The sequence below is a fragment of the Megachile rotundata genome, chromosome 12 (assembly GCF_050947335.1).
Source record: "Megachile rotundata isolate GNS110a chromosome 12, iyMegRotu1, whole genome shotgun sequence".
In the NCBI taxonomy this organism is placed as follows: domain Eukaryota; kingdom Metazoa; phylum Arthropoda; class Insecta; order Hymenoptera; family Megachilidae; genus Megachile; species Megachile rotundata.
The window spans coordinates 2,661,510-2,684,497 of record NC_134994.1 but is presented as its reverse complement, the minus strand read 5'-3'; the positions used below and the strand labels follow the sequence as shown (position 1 = coordinate 2,684,497).

At 30.9% G+C, this 22,988-nt stretch overlaps 1 protein-coding gene across 2 annotated transcripts in view; it reads right to left on the bottom strand.

Annotated features, from left to right (window-relative positions):
- The window catches only part of ort (glycine receptor ora transientless), a 33,533-nt gene extending 12,768 nt beyond the window's left edge, over positions 1-20,765 (bottom strand). The window contains exons 1-6 of one of the 2 annotated variants that reach the window (XM_076537746.1): positions 20,263-20,765; positions 18,174-18,318; positions 17,776-17,858; positions 9,389-9,532; positions 8,677-8,759; positions 5,548-5,682 (exon numbers count right to left, since the gene is read on the bottom strand). In XM_076537746.1, coding sequence (XP_076393861.1) covers positions 5,548-5,682; positions 8,677-8,759; positions 9,389-9,532; positions 17,776-17,858; positions 18,174-18,318; positions 20,263-20,357 — 685 coding nt within the window. In that variant the 5' untranslated portion in view covers positions 20,358-20,765. The remainder of the gene's footprint in view (positions 1-5,547; positions 5,683-8,676; positions 8,760-9,388; positions 9,533-17,775; positions 17,859-18,173; positions 18,319-20,262) is intronic. The other variant, XM_076537747.1, reaches the window with a different exon arrangement.
- Between the last annotated feature and the right edge of the window lie 2,223 nt (positions 20,766-22,988).

Sequence of the window (22,988 nt, the reverse complement as noted above, 5' to 3'; positions counted from 1 at the left end):
TTTTCCAGCATCAGATATGTCTTTCATATTAGCGCAACTGTTCTAACCAGGGAGTTTTTTTAAGTATTAGTAACTGATTTTAATGTCCCACTTATATTTTTTATCGGCAACTATTGAGGAGGTGATATTCAGGAGATGAAAATAGTCCTTAAAGTTGAGGATGCAAAAAATACTTTTCTCGATATCTTAAAATCTTTTTGTAATACAAAAACATATTGTATATGAGAATTTGTTGTTCTTGAGTGATAAATTTGCGCAACTTTTACTTCGGAGGTTTGCAAAATATCAGTTCGATACTATTATATTGCCCTTGTTATTTTTTTTATTTATTTTGTCTGCTCTTAAGAGCAATGTCATTCTAATTAGTAATAATAATTAATAACTAGTTTAAATTATAGTATTTGTTTTTTTCATATACATCTTCAAACAAAAAGATAGCCCGTTCTATATTTCTTAATGGTTTTACCATAAAGTGATGCATTGAATTTGATTATATGAATAATCATAAGCGTGATTAAAAATTCAACAAATAGAAAATCTATGCCTCTTACTTAGTCGTAATTAAACTACCGAATATAAAAATATAAATAAATTTATTGGGAAAGTAAATTGTTTATAATGAGCTGTGTAAAGAGGTTAAATACAAGTGAATTTCATACTACATTAAAATTAGGGGAAGAACAATATTTAGGTATAAAATTAATTATAAAATCTTGAAAAGTAAGAAGAGAAAAATAGTTCTGAACGACCAACAAATTTAACACCTCGATAAATTCTAGTATGACTGTAAGGTATATTGCTAAAAAGGTTCGGTTAATAATTAATATTAAGAATGTTTATTGTGTATTAAACCAGTATCTATATTTGAAGCGAAAGAAACTGCAACGAAAACCTTAGTTTAAGCAACAGAACGAAACCTACCGTTTACAGTGTGTAAAAATGAACGTATGAAATGTAAATGAACAGAAATGATGAAGGATCATATTTGCTAATAAGAAATTTAATTTAGATGAATCTGATGGCTTTCATTATTACTACCACGATTTAAGAAAACCAACAAATTTTAAGTTTCCCTGCCATTGGAGATGGTAGTGCACTGCAGTGATTTGGACATTATTGGATACGGTAATAATATGGAAATAACATTTTTATAAGTTAAAATAAACTGTAAGAAATATATTGAAATTTACTTTAATAAAATTGTAAAAACTATATTGAAATTTACTTTGTCAAGATCGTGCAAGCAGTAGCTGTTTTGCTTCAGTGCTCGGAATTATTTACACATTTCGGGCTGATTCTTCAGACACCGCCACTATCGCTCTAGGTTTCAATGATCGCACCACCGATCGCACGCATGACGCTGTGTCTCAAGGGCGCCCTACGATGGGTATGTCTGGAATCCGTAATCCGTCATCCGTAATTGAAAATTTCTTTTCCCTGTCAATAATTTTTATTTTTACAAATGTAACGCGCTAGTTTAAAGTGCATAGGTTGCTCGCGTTAACTCGGTCGCGTCGCGGGCGAGGGTTCGGCTAAAACGTAAGAAAACCTTTACTTCAAGGCTGGGAAAGAAGTTAACTAGAAGGACGGAGAGCTAGGCTCACGAAGGTCCGGCTGCTACAGAGATTGGTTTTTGGTTTTTAGTGCTGAAAGCCTGGTCCGCAAAGGTGCGGTTGTTCGGGACTAGGATAGTTTTGAAAGTAATGGAGGGTCTGGTCCGCTAAGGTCTGGCTACTTTAAGGATGAGACGTTCCATACTATTTCTTTTCGAAACACGCCTGGCTTAGGTATGATTTTTGCCGGTATTTATATGGTTTTTGTCGCCTTCGTCCGTCCAATCACGGGTGAGCATTGCCGCGTACAAAAGTTTTTTATGATATGGCCTGCCCGAGGTACGGTGGACATGCGGCGTACGGAAATATACATTTTCTCTTATAGCTAATTTTCTTATATACAATATTTACATGTTTTACTGTAACGCTTTGAGCTACACAGATAATTAAAGTTATTAATGTTATCTTTACGCCCATAAATATCTTTTAAATATACATATAATAACAATAGTATAAGATATAATAATCACAATTTTATCAATAGCTTTCCACATCATCCATGGAGGTACTGTTGATACTTTTTTTAAAAGTGATTTAAAACGATAATAAACTATGTGACTTGGTTGAAAAACTGAAATGGAAACCATAAACGTTTTAATTTTCATTTGATCTCCTGTGTCGTTTGAGCGAAAAGAAATTTTTGACTAATATTTTATCTTAATATAATTATGTGTTCTTTCAATTTTGTGGGTTTATGTTAGGCACGTACTACTACTTTGCCTCATAAACTGTTTCTTAACAACCAGACATGCATCAACATGATTAAAGTCTCGTGTTAGGTTTTAAAGTCTGAGATTTACGAAATTTTGTGTTATTTTGACACTGTGAGTGAAGAGTTCTATCCTAAACGAAAGAAAGCTTTTTCACGCGTATCGATGATAAAGTTGGTTGTCATTTGTGTGGGTATAAACCCAGCATTGTTAAAAAATACATCCTGCTTAGGCACTATGAGATTAAGAATTTGCATGAGTGCTCGAAATATATAAACAAAGAGAAGTTTAACTTAATTGTAGGATTAAAATTGATTTATTAAGAAATTTTTATTTAAAATATTGAAAATGCTACACCTTGAATACAAAATCTTAAAGCTTTATATACAATCCTAAATTTAATCGCAAAAAATTCAAAGGAATTTTGCGAAAGAAAATCTATAAAAGAATGTCTCATTGCAGCATTTTAGAGTCATTTGAAAATTTCTTGGAGAAGCTGTTAACATTCCTTCGAGTGACAAAGCAGTATAGTCCCAAAATAGTTAAAAACTTCTCTTGATTACTTATGTCATTTTTTCATTCTTTCTTGATGAAAGCACTGATAATCGACATGAAAGTCAATTGAGTTTTTTTATTTGAATTGTGCAATACGATTTTTCATATGTCAAGGAGCTTTCAGATTTCGTTCCATTACATTTAAAAACAACAGGAGTCGATATTTTCAAAGCCGTTGAACAAACTTTAAAAAAGTTAGATACTAATTTTGATAAATGTTTAGTTATCATTGCCGATGGCGCACAAGCAAGGGCAGAAAGAATGGATTGTTTGATCAAGTAAAGAGAGGTTTTAAGTTCCCTGTCATTCGTTGCCTAATTTATTCAGAAGTGTTATGTGGAAAAGTTGTGAAACTATTCAGAGCAAGGCAAACTATCATATGACAAAAATCATTAATATTATTACGCAATGTGACATAACGCAATGTACATAACTGTGCCTCTATATTGTGAAGTTAAGTGGCTCAGTGCAGGAAAATATTTTAAAAAATTCTTGGTAAAAGGAAAAGAGATCTTATTTCTTACAAGAAAATTGTGCTATAAAATATGAAGAATTAAAACTAAATTAACTTTGACATGGTAATGTAACCATTTAAATATTCTTTTGAAGCTGCAAAAGATCAACAAGTTATTTCTCAATTGCTAAGTTACGTAGATTCTTTTCACAACAAGCTATAATTATTTAAATGTCGATTAGAAACTAATATTCTTTAGCTTTTTCCGTTTTGCCAGATTTTCTTTGAAGAATATGAACCATTATTCTAATATTATATTATACTAATTTTGCTAAATTATCTGTAGATATACCATTCCTTATAGAATCGTGCAAACATCCCAGAAGACCAAATGAAAATTAGAACATTTATGGTTTCGATTTCTAAATCACGCCAAATCACGCACTTTATTATCGCTTTTATTAGCGTTCAGTGGAATAGGCCTATAGAAGAAACCACTTTTAAAAAAGAGCATCAACAATAGTACCTCTTGGGTGATGTGGAAAGTTATTGACAAAATAGTAATTATTATATCATATATTATTGTTATTATATGTACATTTAAAAAATATTTATAGAGGTAAACGTAACATTAATAATTTTAATTATCTGTAAAGATAAAAATTATTGACAGTGCAAGGAAATTTTTAATCATGAATAGATCCAGACATATCTATCGTAGAGCACCCCTGTGATAGCGTCACGCGTGGTATCGGCAAGCATTGCTCTTTCATGATATAAAATGTAAAGAAATATAGAATATATTATCTTTTTATCACAAGATGATAGTTCCCCAATTATGTACATTGATATTTCTTTTTTATGGGAATCTGAAGATTGCATATACAGTAAAACCTGTTTTTGTGCGGTTGATAGGGGCCGCATAAAAGAAATCGTACAAAAAAATAGTCGGAAATTTTACAAATACTTACATATAATAAAAAATTTTGTACGATATACTACCTGAAATTCTTTTTATGCGACGGAAAGGGACCGCATAAAAAAAATCGCATTTAGAAAATACATCAATTGTTTACGAAATAAATGAGAAAATGCTTTCAATTAAATTAAATAATACTCGTCGTAATTCAAAACGCGCATCTTCTTGTGATGAATTGGTTCAAAATCGCCTTTGTCGCTTGAAGATAGAATTTCAATTGATTTGTTTTTTGGTACTATAAAGTCAATGATCAGTTTTTGTGACGACGGTTGATTGGTCAATTGCTTGTAAACGTCACGATAACGAGACATGCACGATCTCAGCCCTTTTTGGAATTTCAAGCTTCTTTCCGCATTAATATCTATTTTAAGAAAATGCGTTTCCAATTTTTTAGAAATCTGGATCCCTGCATATATTTTATCTGCTGTAATAGATTCCGGTTCTTCTTATCCATTTTCATAATCTACCAAATTATTGATAATGTCACTATCATTGACAGTTTGGTCCTCAATCAGATACATCGTCCTCAAGGAGACCACGTAGTCAGAGTTAATACACAACATGTACATATATGTACATTGATAGGAAACATTAAACTTGCGCTAACGCCGCTGAGATTCATATATCGCATAAAAATAAATCGCACAAAACAAATCGCACAAAAATAAAATCGCATAAAAAAGGACCGCACAAAAACAGATTTTACTGTATGTACTATCATTTTGTCTGGAAGTTTATTTGCTTTTATTACACGAAACCTTTAGTACATATAATTACGTTCAACATTTTGTTAGAAATTCTTTTAAATGTGTTATTTAACGAACGAAAGCAATACTAATAATGTAAGAATGTAATTATTATAGATATTTGAAAAGATTCCAAAGTAACTAATTATTAAGTAAAAAATGTAAAATCCTTTTTTTAATTTTGTTCACCTCGACTAGGAATCGCAGTTGTGTATCAGTTACAAAAACATTCTTTTCAATTTTCATATTTTCAGTATTCTAGTTCACGTTCTACTCTTATAGTGTTTCTACAAATACGAATCCCCACGGAACATCGACATTATTCTTTACAAACATCGCTCAGTTTACAGAGGCATTCGCACAAAAATCAATCTGTTTCTCATTCGTACGCCCCTTCTTCCTCAACAATCTTCAATTGAACGTTAATTAAGGGAACATAAAAGGCTCGTTTCACGAAGAAAAGTATCGTCGACATGAAATATTCACTTACCGGTCGAGTAGACCTGCGTGCAATCGGCCGTATAATTTTTAACCAGTTGCAACTGCGGCAGCTCGATGTTCTCATCGACGACGAGTGGCACATCAGGATCCCACTGGAAGATCATTTCATCCGTCGTGTGCGACACTGTTGACCGAGTTGTTTTGTCCTTGTGAAATCGTACCGGTATTCACGGTGTAAAAACTAAAAAGGTCATTCTCTACAACTCTGTTCCCGAATATTCAAATGAATTCACAACGCTGCTCGATTTCCTATCTAATTATTTGGAACGGTTTTTATCCAAAGCTTTGGACGCCTTCAGAAGTCTCATCGCGTTATCAATAAAACGATTTTGTTTGAAACAAATAAATTGGAATTAAATTGTGGAAAGTGGAAACAAGAGGAAAAATGGAAAGAAGCTTTCAATACACTGGCTACCATGGGATCACTAGTAATTCTACGAAGATGTAATCAAGTAGTTAAAAAATGAACATTAATAGAAAATTCAAAATATTAGTTTCATTACATTAACTCGATATAGCAAATTGATGTATTAGATTGAAGGATTAATCGATACTTCGAGTAATTTGAGTTGGAGAACCGAATTCGAATGAATGCGTTTTAACTTCAAATAGTTTATTTATTGATACATAACTAATACTACCTTAGTTCTTAACATATAGCAAAGTATAATTGACACGGTGGAGTAGTTGAAAGAATTTGAATGTCAAGCGAATGGAAAGTTCATGAATAAAGTTTCTGAACTTTTTTTTGAGGTTCTTCAGAATTTTGATTTGTTAATTGTCAAACAGGAGTTGAGAAAGTGAAACGGGATTGGGTAGAGAACATACGGTTAGGATCTCCAACATGTGTATTACTGTAAATTAGGAATATGATTCGAAATAGTTAGTAATGTATTAATCTTTCCGCGCATAAACAGTTTTCGGAGGTATACGTGAATTTTGAATAAACTCACATATTATAACTGCATATGTACATTTCACAGAAAATTTTAGTAATCGTTATTTCTTTTCTTTTTACAAACATAATAAATAAAATATATAAGATAAGTATTTTGTACTAATTTCTCGATGCCATGACATAAGATGTATGTATATAATGTATTATAAAAATAATTAAATATTACAACAGATACAATATAATTTTTATATTACGAATAATAATACTTCTAGCATATATCTTCAGTAATTACATAATTGTTCGATATTTTAAATAGTGACAGCTCAATGTAATTGAAAATTAAAAAAAAGTAGAATAATTTGGAATTGTGTATTTAACCATGCAGCTAATTGTTTATACATAATTATGTTAATTTTTAGAATTTAAAATACGTAGTATAACTAACTTTAATTATTACTATTTTCTGAACAATTACTTATCTGCTTCTAAAATGGATTATAAGCATGTTCAATTGGACATATTCTATAAGATGGTAAAGTTTACTTTTATTTTCTTTTGTAATTAAATAATTTATTTTTAAAAGATGGCAAATGCAATACTTGGGGAGTTTTTTTTGTAAAATTGTATTTCATAAACTTCACCGTTGGTTTTTCAATCCTTTAAGTTTTCTAAATTATTATTATATGTTTCCATTAATTTTGAATAATTAGAAAATTGTATTTTATTTTTGACTTGTAATTTTCATCTAATTTTTTATGTGAATATTTCGATACTACCTCGGTCTTAATGTAAGAGTAACTTAGTAATACTATAATTTTGTACGCGAAGAAATAATTGAAGATATTAATATATGATATCATTATGTTTTATTATATTAATCTCTGCATAATCATCAATTCCCATTTAAATTTATAAAAAAATAAATGGAAAAAAATATAAAAAGGATACGTGTTATCCATAGTTATAGTCACATAATTAATCTATCTAATAATATAAATTAGTAGTTAAACAGTTTTTTGATCTGTTTTATGCACTGTTTCAAAAAAAGTGCCCTTCTCATGTCATCTTTCTTCCTTGTTCTGACCAGAGCAGAGTTAATCATATATGTAACACGTCACTCAATAAGTCCCCGGTTTGATACATATATGGCGACACTGGTGACAGACCCACGTTATTTTCGAATAATACTAACCTTCAAATAGTACGTGTCAAAATTTCATGGTATTCTGACCAATAGTTTAGAAGTTACAGTCATTTTAGTACCCCCAGTTTCGTAATTTTGAAGACAATGGATAGAAAGGAATTTCGTGTGTTGATTAAACACTGTTTTTTAATCCGAAAAAATATTGTTGAAGCCAAAAAGTGACTTGATAAGCATTATAGGGACTCTGCACCAGGGAAATCAACTATCATTGACTGGTATGCTGAATTTAAAGGCGGTCATACAAGCAGCGATGATGCTGAACGCTCTGGTTGCCCAAAATCAGCAGTCGTTCCGGAAAACATAAAAAATGTCACAAAATAGTTTTAAAGTAAACTTAAGTTGTGTGAAATAGCTGATGCCTTGAAGATATCAGAAGGTAGTATCTTCACAATTTTGCATGAAAATTTGGGTATGTGCAAATTGCTTTCAAAGTGGGTGCCGCGTTTGCTATTTCACGAAGGCAATGCGCCGTGTCACAAGTCGATGAACACGATGGTTCAATTGAATGAATTACGTTTTGAATTGTTTCCCCACACATCGTACTCCCCAGATTTGGACCCCAGCAACTACTGGCTCTTTGCAGATATGAAAAAAATGCTCCAGGGAAAGAAATTTGGCTCAAATGAAGAAGTGATTGCGGAAACTGAAGCTTATTTTGGGGGCAAAGACAAATCGTTTAATATAAAGGGAATTGAAAAGTTAGAGGAGCGTTGGAATCAATGTATCACACTGGAAGGAACGTATATTGATGATTAAAGTGGAATTTCTAAAAAAAAATTTGTTTTTCTTACAAGTTAGACCGGAGACTTATTGAGTGACGTGTTATATATCATCATACTGTATCTAACACGTTTTATCCGTACACGTGAAAGAGTTAATGGTTGCACTACTATACGAATAACATATTAATAAATGAATTTGCAGGATGAAAATAAACATAGTTGATGAGCTGTTTCATTAAATGCAAAGTGAAATTTGGAAATTTGATATCTGTTTGAAAGAATTGTTCTACTCACGGCTTTCCATTTGTAGTTTACATTCTTGCGTGTCGTGAGGATAAATCAAGAAATTCATGGCACAAGAAAGTTTCAGTGTCAATCTGCGAAAAAGATACAAACGAGATAAAGATACATTAATCGTGCATATCACTTATTCTTAAGTATAAAAATTTCAAAATATAAATCCATGGCTTGTTGCAACATTTACCAATGTCAATATTTAAAATTATGTCAATATTTTGGTATATTGGCACTTAAAAAAATGTTGAGAACTTCACGTTTATATAATGTTAGATGTAGCAATTTCTACTGTTTCTGCTGTGTTGTCTGCTTATGTGACAAGAGAGGATTAAAGATATTGAATTATTAAGAATTATTTGACTTTGATATTGTACAAACAATTTATTTTATGAGAATTTTTAACAATATATAAATATCACTATAGTTAATCGAAGATAGAATTTGAAACGTTTATTTCTTATATAGAAAGTATGTTCAACGTTTTGTTCCACAAATACAATACTGGATTTAATTCTTTTTTGAAAAAATATGACAGATACTTCTTGCACCAAGCTATAGAAATATATTTATGTGGAACAGAATTTACTATTAATTAGACGAAAAAGATTTGTGAAATTGAACTTTGAAATTTACAAAAAAAGGACAAAATAAAAAATCAAGTGAAAATACAGAATTGTTATATGAGTTTGTTAAGCGAAAAGTTCCTTACTTCACCATATAAAGAATAGTCTTGTCTTTGTACAGCCATAAATAGTGGTTCGGTATAGTCATCGTTTGAAAAGTCACTGATTTCGCATTCTTGAAGAAGGAATCCGGTCGCCACATGTTCTTCAACCAGTCTACTTCTAACAATCTTAAATAATTCAAACGATTTTAGTGAATTTGTATTATTAAATTCATTCCATGTTTTTAACTATAAAGATATGTCACATATTTATTAATTTACATAATGATCCAGTCATATTTGGCTACATGGTGGTTTGATGTTTATAACGACGTATGAAGAATAAAAAAAGATATTTTACATTTTGAAAAATTATATTATTATTCCAAAAGACCTGTATTGTATTCATAACATATTGCGCAATTCAACGCAGATTGGTTAATTTTTATCAACAAGAATATTAAATTTTAATTTTATCTGCTACTGTACACACGTGAAGAATATAAAAAAGTATATGCACTATAATTACGAAACTAATATAAAAATAAGCTCGAAAAGTCGTTCGTAGTAAAAGTTAGTCATAAAATATGTTGTAAGGTAGATAAGTAGGAGACTACAGCGTAAATTGGAATACACATTTAAAATTGTGTAAAATTCGATATGAGTACAAAATATTTATCTTTTTCAATTAAGTACTTATACTAATTTTAAATCTATTTATACTTTAAAAATGACAATTACAAATCATTCAAATTATCAACAGAATGGTTCGACCTTCATACGTTCATCGTATAATGCAGGTAGATATACCTGTACATGTTCATATACATATGTCTCTGTATTTATATACTGTTGATCAAGATTAAAAGTTTACTTCATTTTCAGTATTATGAATAATAATATTACCTTTTTCTTCTACATAAAAATACAAGAAAAATAATGCTACAAGAAAAGATTTTGTAATTTATACATATAATCAATTATTTTTCTTTTTATGAAAAATGGTATATTCAGTCCATTTATTAAAATGACCATTTAATTTCATGGTACCGTATCAAATCAAATCATGTTAAATCATAAGCGGGGACATTTCTCATTTAGATATGTTTAAGTTTGCGCCGCTTTCGAAATGTTGTAATGCATTAAATATTTTATTTAGTAATGAAATCATTTTTTTTAACTAATGTTGTGTATTTCCATAAACATAAGTAAAATAGCAACTATTTTTTAGTTTTCAGTGCACCGTATTAATTTAGTTCAATAAATACACTTACCTAACCGTTGTTGTTGCATATTTATATAAATAAAATAGAAATTACTTTTTACTTTTTAGTGCATTTCGAAATTAATTACAACTTTTTCTTTAAACTTCCTAGTTTGATGAATATTTTAAGTGGAATGAATGCATCATGTACAGACTGTGAGATTATAAATAACACTTCTTTTAAGGATGTAAAAGAAATTTGACGCGAGGGGAAAATAGTGTAATTCTGACAATATAAGCAAAAAATATAATAATACTTGAAGAAGTTACACATTTGATTATGAATACATATTAACATTTGTGGTACAGACGTATTCTGAGTTGACTTCTGTTATTTCTAAATATAAGTTTAAGTCGTTTCTTCAATATGAATAAAAATTGTTGGGAGACAGATTTGATTTCAATCCAGTTGAAAATTAATTTACAATAATTTGGAATGCTATTAGGAATTCTATCTTTAGAAAGTGTAAAGATGCAATAAAAGTTCGTGGGAGCAATATTCATTCTTTATTTTCCTATTTATTTTATACTTCTATTCATATTGAAAAATTGTAATAATGTTTTCTAGTTCGACGTTGCTAAAAAATAATTTGGCTCAATTCTAAGGCAACGGATTGTATTACTACAGATTGCATATCCATATTACGAATTGTTAATGGTACAACGGTACAAGTATGAAAGTCGTTAAGGGGGGCAATATCTTTATAATCTTAAAAAATTGCAAAACTTTTTTTTCTATAAAATGTTAGTGTAACATCTTAAAAAACATTATCTCAAAATTTTTAAGTGAAATACGGAGCTCTTTTAAAGTTATGGCCGATTATCGTGACTCCTGTTTAGTATCGCGCTGCAGGTATTTACGCGTTCAGTTCAGAGGACTGAAACTTTAAATGCGTTTCTTTGAAAACTATGTACATTCTTAAAATTGGCGTGGCTGATAACATATGAACCTAAATGTATGAAATATATTGAACATTAAAGTTCTTTTTTATTACAAAATATTGCAAAAATTTTCAATAAAATTCAAAGTTTTTCTTTAAAAGCGCGCCAACTCTTCAATTTTACATATTTTGCATATTTCTGAAATTCATCTACTAACTGTGAATGTTAATTTTCGAAACATCGTTTACAAACTTGTTTCAGACCAATATATCTAAAGCTAGAACCCACGCCGATTCACGAGATGCGGCAAAACACTGAAACTCAAAGTCAAAGTGTTGCTAGAATAAAAACTCATATCTGCAGGTTTATAGTCAGGTTTCAGTCTCGCTTTGTGGCTATTAAGTTTGTAGCACTGTACGAGATCTATTCATTAAAAGGTCACTCATAGCGTAACTCCGGAGTCCGTATAATGCGTTAATAGGTCCGGCTTTGTGAGTTCCTCATTGCCCGGGTGGAATTTATAATTATATACCTATGTCATAAGCCCTTGCCTATGTTGTGCTGCGCGTCAACTTAATGCATACGCAAGCTAGTTAGGTATTGTATCAGTGACCACTACTCCGATAATATGAACAAACAACTGATGTAGGAGGTATAGGTTGAACTTTATTTTAATACTTAGAAAAAATCACACGACGTGGTAATGGACTTTTAAGAATGTTTACTCGTTAAGAGCTGGCGAGAGAATCTATCTTGTCTAACATGAGTATTTTCCACGAAAACTAAAAATGCGGAGAGGGATCGGCATGTATTTGGGGGTAGACGAGCGACTTGTCAAAATTAACCATTCGATTGGTCGACAAAATATTCCAAGAAGGGGTAAGAACCGCCCTCACAAAATGTTGAGCTCAGGTCAAAGTTGACCTGAAGAAAGTCGACTACACCGTCGCTCGTCACCTAACGGTTGGACAGTCATAAACAATAAATTATGTTGGGCCTTAATAAAAATATAAAAACATATAAAAATTTCGGAGGTACAAATTGGCCCACAATAAACCGTTGCAACGGTAACGGTCATTTGCAAGAACATTCTAAGTAAAATAAAAATACGGTCTTAAAATATTAAGATTGAATCCCAACAGCCTATATATCTAAAGGTAAAATTAAGAATCGAATATTATAACAATATGACGGCTCATTTTTATGCTTGTCATTAGATGACGCGCATGTACACAACAGTGTGGCGGTTTCATTCTTACGCTCATCACCACTAGACGGCGCATAAGATCGAGACTGACTTTCTCGCTAGTACTCAAGGAGCATTCCGATTTCTACAAATAGTTCTTGTATACGCAACATTCTTTCCATACATCTCCGTGTATAAGACCGCGTTTAAACTATGCCAGTAAGTCGTGCCAGTGGCCTGTACAAGTAGGGTAGTTTTTGCGTTTCTTACTTTGCCTGTATTAGGCGTTTCTAACTTTACCTGAATCTTTACATTTGTGTTAAAAAATTGCGGGTTAAATGACGCAGGGCCCGATGGAAGGAAGGCAAGAAAAGAAAGAGACCACTTTCTTTTTCGAACATTAGACCTGGTACAGCCAAAGTAAGAAACGCAAAAATTCAACTACCTACTTGCACGGGCCTCCGGCACGGCTTACTTGCCTACTGTAAACGCGGCCTTACTAGCATAATGTAGATGCGCCCTTAGGCACGCGGCTGCTAAGATGCCTTACTAACGAATCAACTAGCACACCGCGGATGAAAAGTTTTCCTACCTCTTATTCCATTTTTTAACATTACATTTGCAGAAGCAGTCAAAAGAAATTAGATTTACATTCAATTTAATTCCAGAATATAAATATCTTCTATAAAGATAAAAATGAACGTATGCCTTAGTTACTCTGTTTCTGCAGAAGATGAACCTTTAAAATGTGACAAAATTCATGTTATATCTTGTTAAATTTTACAAACTTTTATAAGTTTGAAGGTGTAGAACTATATTTTGATTCAAAAGAAAGTGCGAATCTTTGATACTGTACATCTCTTCAGAAAATTTATGTACATAGATATTTGAACGAGTATTTCTATTCGGCTGTCGATTTTGAGGGATGTATAAGTTAACAAATTGTTGAATTATTATTGTTTAAAGGTTTTGAAGTTTAGTACAAATATTTTCTTTATGTCAAGATCACAGTGAAATTTTTAGATAAATACCTATATTATTATTGAAATTATGTTGGTTTTCCCATAATAAATCGTTTTTAATGACTGCACGCTGCATTTGTCTAACAAAAACTGAAAGATGATTTTAACTCATATAAAACGGCTATCTTATAAACTAGAATAAAGTAAAAGAAAAGTTTCCAATGAAGTGACAATTGTGAAAAGCAGAAATTTATCAAATTTGTCATTTTTGTAGAAAATAAAAAGAAAGGTTGTGGATATCGCCGTAATTTTAATTTATAAAATATATAGCACTTCCAACTACTTTAACATTTATTTAATGGGAAAATATTTAAATATTTTATTGAATCTTTTAAAACACGTCTTTTACAATTCAAGGATGGCAAAGGACTGGTAACAAATCAATTGAACATTAACGGCATTCATACATTTCCAACGATCATTCGTCTCCACTTGCAACACCTTCAGTCACTCCATTCACACTTCAAGAAATTATAATAAACATATAACGGGTCTTACAAATAATATTAAACCAATAAATGCCTACAAATAGAAGAACGTTTACTTCATATTTTTACAAAATATGGAGAAAATTGGTAAATGTATTTCTAAGATATTGTGGCCATCAATTTGAGAAATGTGATTTCAAGAAAAACACACAGTTATGGCTCCGATGCATTTTCTCTTACATATCGTTCTCTTAAAATTGTAACTTTGACTTTTTAACCCTTTCACTACGAAATACGTAAATATACGTCCTGAGAAGTCTATCGATATAAACGAAAGACGTATATATACGTCCTGCGAAATCTATCGATGTACACGAAAGATGTAAATATATGTCCCTAGATGTTCATCTATATATTCAAGAGACCTAAATATACGCCCATTACGTCTTATTGAAAGGCATTTTCCTAGCATATATTTTAATCCGTCTTTTAAAAAAAAAAAGATTCTGCTCGAAAATGTGCAGTATGCAGTAAACACAAAATTCGTCGAGAAACTAGGTATGAATGCAAAGAATGTGATATATCTTTGCTACATTTTTATAAAAGGCTACTTAAAATAAATCAATAATAGATATATTTAATTCATTTGTGATGGAAATGGGAGTACAGATTTATAATATAATTTTGAAAACTATTAAATATAAGACAACACAATTAACACAATTTGAACACCAAATGAATTTATTTTAAAACGGGAAATAACAAGGAAGGAACTTTAAATGAAACACAAGATCTTTTAATATACGTGTACGATATCGTAATTACAGAGAGAACAGTAAAGAATAATTATATACACTGCTCAAAAGAAATATGGCATAGAAAAATTTTTGGCAAAAATTGGGCAAATTTGACTGATGATAACACCGTGAAAAATCATTCTTCAAAGTTCTGTATCTTTGCGGAAAAAAATGGTAGCGGTTTTTCACGTACTGGAAACTAAAGATGAAGGTTTAGACTTTATGCTGCTCTAAACAGTATCACCGAAAAAAAAAAATGTGGCAAGTCCATGCATTTCGTCAAACTTTGTAATTTTCAATATTGCAAACATGATCTCACATTTACGGTGTTATTGTGGTAGCGATGCATCAAATCGAAAATCAAATTATAGGGTCTTAAAGTAGAGATCTCAAGCTTTAACTTAAAAAAAAGAGTATAACTTTGCGATAATTTTTCACGGAGTTATCATCAGTCAAATTTGCCCAATTTTTGCCTAAAATTTTTCTATGCCATATTTCTTTTGAGCAGTGTACATATTTTACTTTAACATTTGAGGATCTAATTGAAACGAGCGGTATCATATAGATAGTAGATAAATATACATACTTGATTACCGACTTATTGGCAAATTACCGACATATTTCTGTATTTATTTTTGCTGTTTTCAACAATTTGCAATGATTGTTTTTTAAGTCCTACGAATAGTATCAAATTTTCGGATATTGCTATGGTCACTGGTCTGCACGGCGCGGCGCAGCGACCGACATGCGTCTAACGCGTCGTCCCTGTTGATGGATTACTCCAAAATCGCGCCGCAGTGAAAGGGTTAATAAATTCAAGCATAAGGTTTGGAAAGTAATTTTTCAATGAACGTTTTGACCCTTCCAAAGAAAATAATCCATTCAGCTCATAATTATTAAAGTCGAAGCGAATAATAAGAACGAAAACATAAATGTATTAAAAAATTACTTTTATGAGAGTAAAAAATATTTAAAATTATTCATGAAAAAGGCTAGGCAATTTCACACGTAAATGAAATTAGTAAGTGGTGGAGATCTGCATTTTGGTAAAAAATTTCTCTTTAAAGTTTGTTTGTTCACTTTGATCACGTGTGAGAGATATTGGATAAAACTAATTTTTTTTAGCAAGCAGTACACGTGATACTCTCACTCGCTTTTATATCACTAATTCTTTATTAACATTAAAAAGAGCGACGTACCAATATCTTAAAAATATTAAAATCAGCACTTTCATTATGAACAACTTGAAAACTGTAACAGTTCGCTGACTAAATAATTAGGAAAAATTACTCAAGACCATAACTATTACAATTTATGTTAACATTGAGGTTATCGTAGTTGACTTCCCTGTAGTACATAATTACCATAATATTTAATAAATACAGTGTGTAATAGTAACATTACTCGAAAGTGACATGTGAGATGTTCTCTGACGTTATTATGTTGTCTTTTTATCCCCAACATATTCATTCACACTTATTTCGATAAAATTATTTAAATTATTCATGTATCGATTAAGAACATTTTTTTTTCTAATAATAGCGTTACGTGGGGTTTCATCATGATTACGTTGCATCTTTTTTAGTTGCTTATTCACTAAGTTTTGAAGGTAAATAGAATTCCATTCTGGTCGAATAGCATTCTGCTATGATCCATAGTTGGATAGAACAAAATATTTTTACAGTGCATGCTCGTATCAATTTTGGCAAAAAAAATTAATAGAAACAAATTTCAATTCATTTATGACACATTGAGGATGAAAAACTTTCAAAATAAATGAAACAAAAAAATTCGTTGGAACCATGTTGAATTTGAATTTATCCAAATAACAAGAAAGTGATCTAAAAGATGAATTTGATAGTTCATCCTGCACATTTCCACTACTATTTCCCCATTAAACTGGCACATAACATAGGTACAATAACCACAATTCTATTGTATTGTTGAACATTATTATGAATATATATTTTTTATACTTCATACAACATTATAAACATTGAACCTCTGTTTAAGTGACTATAATTATAATAACCTATGGTCTATTAGAAATTGTTATTTCCTCTGATCAACATCTAATTAAACCTCGTAATCGGGTATAATGAATTAATTCATCATCAAACTGATGAACTTTAAGTATATAATATTGCATTTACTAAAAAATCTTTACCTTTAAGTGTATATAAATATTATTGTTAAAAAAAGAATATATTGTATTTTCCTTTTTTTGAATAAAATCAGTACTCTTAAATTAATTAATTGTTTGTTATAAATGCAGAATTGAAATGTTTTCTTTTTGTTAGCGAAAGACTCGTTCGGGAATGAAGTTAAGCAACACTTGTATTTAAAATTATTTTGTGGATGTTTAGCTATGAATATTTCATTTTCTTGTGACTAAACTAGTTTTATTTTTAATTAAACATTTTTATAATCAATAAATTTTTTATGTTCAGTTTTATATAAAACTTCATATTAAAAAAGTTATCTCTTACATTTGAGTTTAACGAGTTGTCGTTTGTAATATTTCCGACTTATTAATATTTGAATATTAACCAGTTAAGTGTGTTTGACGACTATATCCGTCATGGAGATGTGGCATAATTTTGTGTTATAATATGTTTAAAATGTTTAAAAGTTAACACGAAATGAAATAAACAAATGAAAAGTGTAAATGATTTGAGATGGATTCATAAATTCTTGAGAGCTAACTCGTCATCGCTTGATTATCGCGACACACACTGGTGCGCGTTTTGCAAAAAGATCGCCACAATTAACTGGTTAATATTTGAAATATTAATAAGCCTGCAATAAGTTTGAAAACATTTCATTACGAGATAAAAATAGAAACTGACATACCTATATTCAGATGTCATGTTTTCTGGCAATCGCAACCTGTTGTCTTTCCAAGTTTGAGCGAAGAATATATCAGCAGCATAGGTCTGAAAACATCAAAAATCAAAATCTATTCATTCAGCGTTTAATATTGTTTATTTTACTTTTCAATGAAATTTTCACGTTCTGAGAAGTTTAATGAAACTTCATAATTAATCGAGATTTTATACATTGTTGGCCAAAATAAATTCTACTTAAATTTTCATTTTCATGTATTCACCCAAAAACGTAGAATAGAAAGCAATGCAAAAAGGAAATTTCGTTTGAATCTAAATTTCTAAATTACACATTTTCACAAAATTAAGTTGAATGAACATTAAAAATTTAAATATTAGAAATTGAAATTGAATAATAAATAATACCATTGAATTCTCATCTATTGAATCAAGTCCCATGACAGTAACGTGGAAATAAACGACGGTTGCTTGTCCATCTTTCTTAGGTGGTCGCATTTTATCGTAAAGTTTAGGATCTTCCGGTAAAAGATCGAAGAACTCCAAACTCCGCCTGCAATTTCGATTCACAGCTTCAATAAAAGTAGAAACACTTTATTAAACGAGTCATAATAATTTCATATAAAATTTCACGCGAAGTTAAATGAATAAAGATAAAAAAAATGACATTTTTATTCTGGCGAAAAATTATTTAATAATGAATTTTTAGATTCCAGAAATTGCATTATTAAAATAATATGTTAGAATATCTTTAATTGATTTATATCTAAAAAACACGTTTTATTATGGCGGAACTTTTAATTTTCCTCAGCATCAGTGAATATGTACGATTGCACAGTTCAATTACATTTTCACATGATTTATATTAAACATACACGATATCACAATTGGAATTAAAAAATGTCTAAAATGTTTTTCTTGACAGTCCCGTGTATTTATCACATCTCCTCACTTTTTCTGTTACCACGAATTGAGTACATTCATGTTGTAACATATGCGATCCCAGTGAAATAATATAACTTCATGTCAGAAAGATGGTGATCTAGAAATGGGGAACTTAAGGATCGTTAAATCATTCAATGGAGGAATACAAACTGAATTTGAAACAAAAATTTAGGAAATATATGAAGAATTATGGAATTCAAATTTGAGGCAGCACAGCAATATTTAAAAGAGTGTTAATATATTTATCTATTTGGTTAATATATTCAGTTAGAATGCACTATGCAATTTTTAGTATCATGACGTTAATTGGTGGCATCTTTTAATATTTTAATTTAGGTCCATACTTTGTCACTGTCAAGCACCACATTGAACATATTAACGTTATACTTTTCACAATGATTTAAAGCTTCACAATATTCACTATTTTCACTATTTTCAGAACATATCTAGTTTTATTAAACTTAACACACTGCACTGTATGTTTTATCGTGGTTCACTGTTTCGGCTTCTTCACAATCATTTCATCAAATTTGCTGTCCATAATCGATTCGACATGATTCCGCATCAAGAAATAGCTAAACAAAGCGTGTCATTTAGACTGTTTTATGGAATGCCTTAGCTTCCTTCCAAACTGAAACATTATTTTTATTTTGTAATTAACATCACATAAAGTTATTCAAAATATTAACTATTGAAGCAATAATTCTCACAATTTTATGATTCATAATTATTTAACAATTTTTTTAACCAATATAATATTTGTACAGAAAATCTACACGTATGCAAAGTATAGTCCTCATTTTATCTTACATACATATAATAAATACGTATCGCCAATCAAATAACACTGGAGGAAAATGAAATATACATTAACTTCATGTACACGAAAAGAGTTACACAATAACAAAAATATTAGTTGCAAAAGAGTTTTCATTTATGGCTTCAAAACAAAGAATTTTATATCCGAGGAAAGTATCTCTCACAGATAACTACTTTGCCAAAACATTCTACGTTAATGAAAATATTAAAGAAATGGTAACACAGAATAAACCTCCATAATATTGCAATACAGTGCGAAATTTTCAGAGAAGAGGTTTAAATTACAACACAAAAGCTGCTCGAAAGAACATAGGTCCCAAAAAAGGAAATTTTTTCTTTTCGAAAAAAAGTCCAGTCAAGAAACGAAATTATGAGCGTGAAATTTTAATGGAAGGAACGTTAAAATTCAAGAAGAGGAACGGTTGGTACAATTCTCTAATGCCATTATTGAAAGAGTCCAGTACGAAAAAGTTAAGAACAAGAAGTGCTAGACTTCAACGTAATAAAAATATAACATCAGAGTAAACCCAGCGAGTCGCAATCACAACAGAGAATTACAAATTCAAAGACAGAAACTGGTGATATAAGATCTCGATGGGAAAGAAATAGAAATTCAAGGAAAGAATCTGCGGGTACATATTTCAATAGAAAAGGATCGCGATTCCAAAAGAAGGTGCTGCTGGCACGTTAAAATGGCGGCGTTTTGAGTTGGAAGCGTTTGAAAGATTCTTACTGAGCATCCGCGGTGCGTCCAAGAAGGAGAAGAAGTACAACCGAGGAAAGAATTGCGGAAACCATGCCGCCCCCATGTGCTTCGTCCATCGACATCTTTCGTCGACGTCTTCTCAGCGCATTTTCTTCGTACCAGAAGCGGAAGAACCAAAAGTCAGAGGGAATCAACGCAAAGACAGTTGGATGCGTATAACGCGTGGAACGGAAGTAAGCGGAAGAGGCAAACAAAAGAAGGAAAAAAAAAGTTCTTCGAAGGAAACTGAGCTCTATCTTTCTCTCCCTCTCTCCGTTGGCCAATCCCTTTGCCTTTTCCTGATCGTTAATCCCCGAATCGCGAGGACGTGCAACCGTCGACTGACTTCTTCAAACGACTTTGTCGAAGCTGCAGAATCCTCATCGTCGGCTATAGAGAGGCAGCGGTGGAGGTGGATACTCATTGGTAGCGGTAGTGGTGGCGATGGAGGTGGTGGACCAGCAGCAGCACCAGCACCAGCAGTACCGATATACCTCGTCGTCACCCCGCTTCTTCCTCTTAACTCGATACTGAGGGAAGAAGAAAAGAAAGAAGGGGTAACTCGCGCTCGTGACGTGCTACACGAAGACAGGTTAGAAAGGGTCGAGAGTATCGCGGAGGACCGACGAGAAAAGAAGTGGTGGTAATCCCTGTGGGTCGTGGCGTCCCGATGTTTCCACGACACGAATCTACCCCAATGCGGTATGCCCAATGTGGCATCGTCAACGGACGTAATCGTGCAATACGAACACGTTGTCAAACGCGCTAATTGCGTCGATGAATGCTAAGGGGATAAATAACGTACGCCTGAATGGAGGCCACGCGAATCACTCTCTTGGTTTGATTCTTCGGATCCATCGGTATGTGCGGCTACTGTGTTGAAGAAATGGAGTGTTATTTTTTTGTTAGAATTTCTGGGATAGATTTTAAAGATTTAATTGTCAGTAAGGGTAGTGACTATTTGAAAAGACTATTGACTATAATAACAGTTGCGAGTTGCTATTAACAGTTGGTATTAACTTGGTATGAGCAATTCAGAGTACTTAAAGTGAAAACATTTATATTCACAAAAATAATACTTATCACGACAGGATATATTTTTTGGTTTAACGTTATCAGACATGAACAATCATTGATGTTAATATGCGATAATATTAATTTCATTTTTTTAAACGTTTTAATGATTATTACGTATTGCATAATGTTAATGGTTGACCTTTTGTGCTAATGACTTACTTGAAAGCATTTAGGGTACTTAAGAACTGTAATTTAAAACCGTATTTTTGGTTAAATATATGCAGTTTGTAAACAGTAATTAATTGTTTAATTAAAAACGTTTTTATTTTAGCTTGATGTTGTTTCATTCGCCTCTTTAAATAACAGAACGACCTATGACAAAAAAAATTAGTAAGCTTTTTAAAACACAATGCATACTATCCTAAATCAAACGAGCTACATTATTTATGTTTATGCTTGTACCGTATAAAAAGACAATCGTCTTTTTATACAGTAGAAACATATCCAATTGAATAAAAATTTTCTAGTTTATATTTTATATAGGTTTCAGTTATTTGTTTCAGTAAATTGAAAGATTTGAATTATTTTAGTTGCCTTTCATTTGTTTGATTTGTATGAACTATACTTTGTATTGTGATATATCTATAATTATTTAACAAAACTTTAAAATAGCTACAAATATTTTTGGTTATTTTACTTATATCTTGCGTTGCTTTTCAAAATTCGAAAACTAGATTTTCTATTATTTTGGTGTAATAGAATTTGATAACCGGTTTTTCTGAAAGTCGATTTTGTATAAACCTGTATCATATACACCTATTATCAATCAAAATTTTTTGAAAATAATTCTGATTTTATACACAAACTAACATTGAAAACACTTATAACAATTTGTGAAATTGTTCAAATGAGAGTAATATTTAGACGTGCGAAATAATTGTATTCTGTTTTATTGAATGATATATAACACGAATAATTATTAAAATTGTTATTAGGTAGTGCTAATTTAATGAATTCAAAAATTATATAATAGTTATGATGTGTAACATTAATTTAAAAATTTATGAAACAAGGATTTTGTAAACAATTCCTAAAAAATTTTAATTTAAATAAATATTCAATATTAACAATTCAAAATTTAATCTGTAAATTACTTTTTTAAGATACAATGTATAAATCGAAGTAACTGTATCTTACTTCTTTTAACTAAAATTATAAAAGTGTTGAAAATAAAAAGTAAATTGACTTTTATTTCTTTACATGTTGGCCTATTAAGAAATTACTACTTATTTCTGTACATTTTAAAGACTGTTAAATTTAATTTCAACTCCGCTGAGATCTTTATTAGAATAAACATAAATAATAAACATTTAAGTCAAACAGCTAATTGGTTTCTGTCGCTAGAGATTTATTATGTGAATTGTGCGCTATAAAAACGTGTTTATCTACTACAATCCTCAACGGAGTTGCGCGTAACGAGCAGCGATGAACAGAATATCAAGGCTGCTGTTCTAAGTTACCCTGAGGTAGTTGCAACTTTAAATGCCAAGAAGTCAAGACCACCACGTCTGTAATTCTTCGGACAAGATCTTTTCACGCGACTAAAGAAGTATGATAATAAAACCTGAAAGAAGGATGTTAAATATAATTAATGGAAAGTGCTATCTCTCGAGAAAGATTTTATTTGCATTTATTAT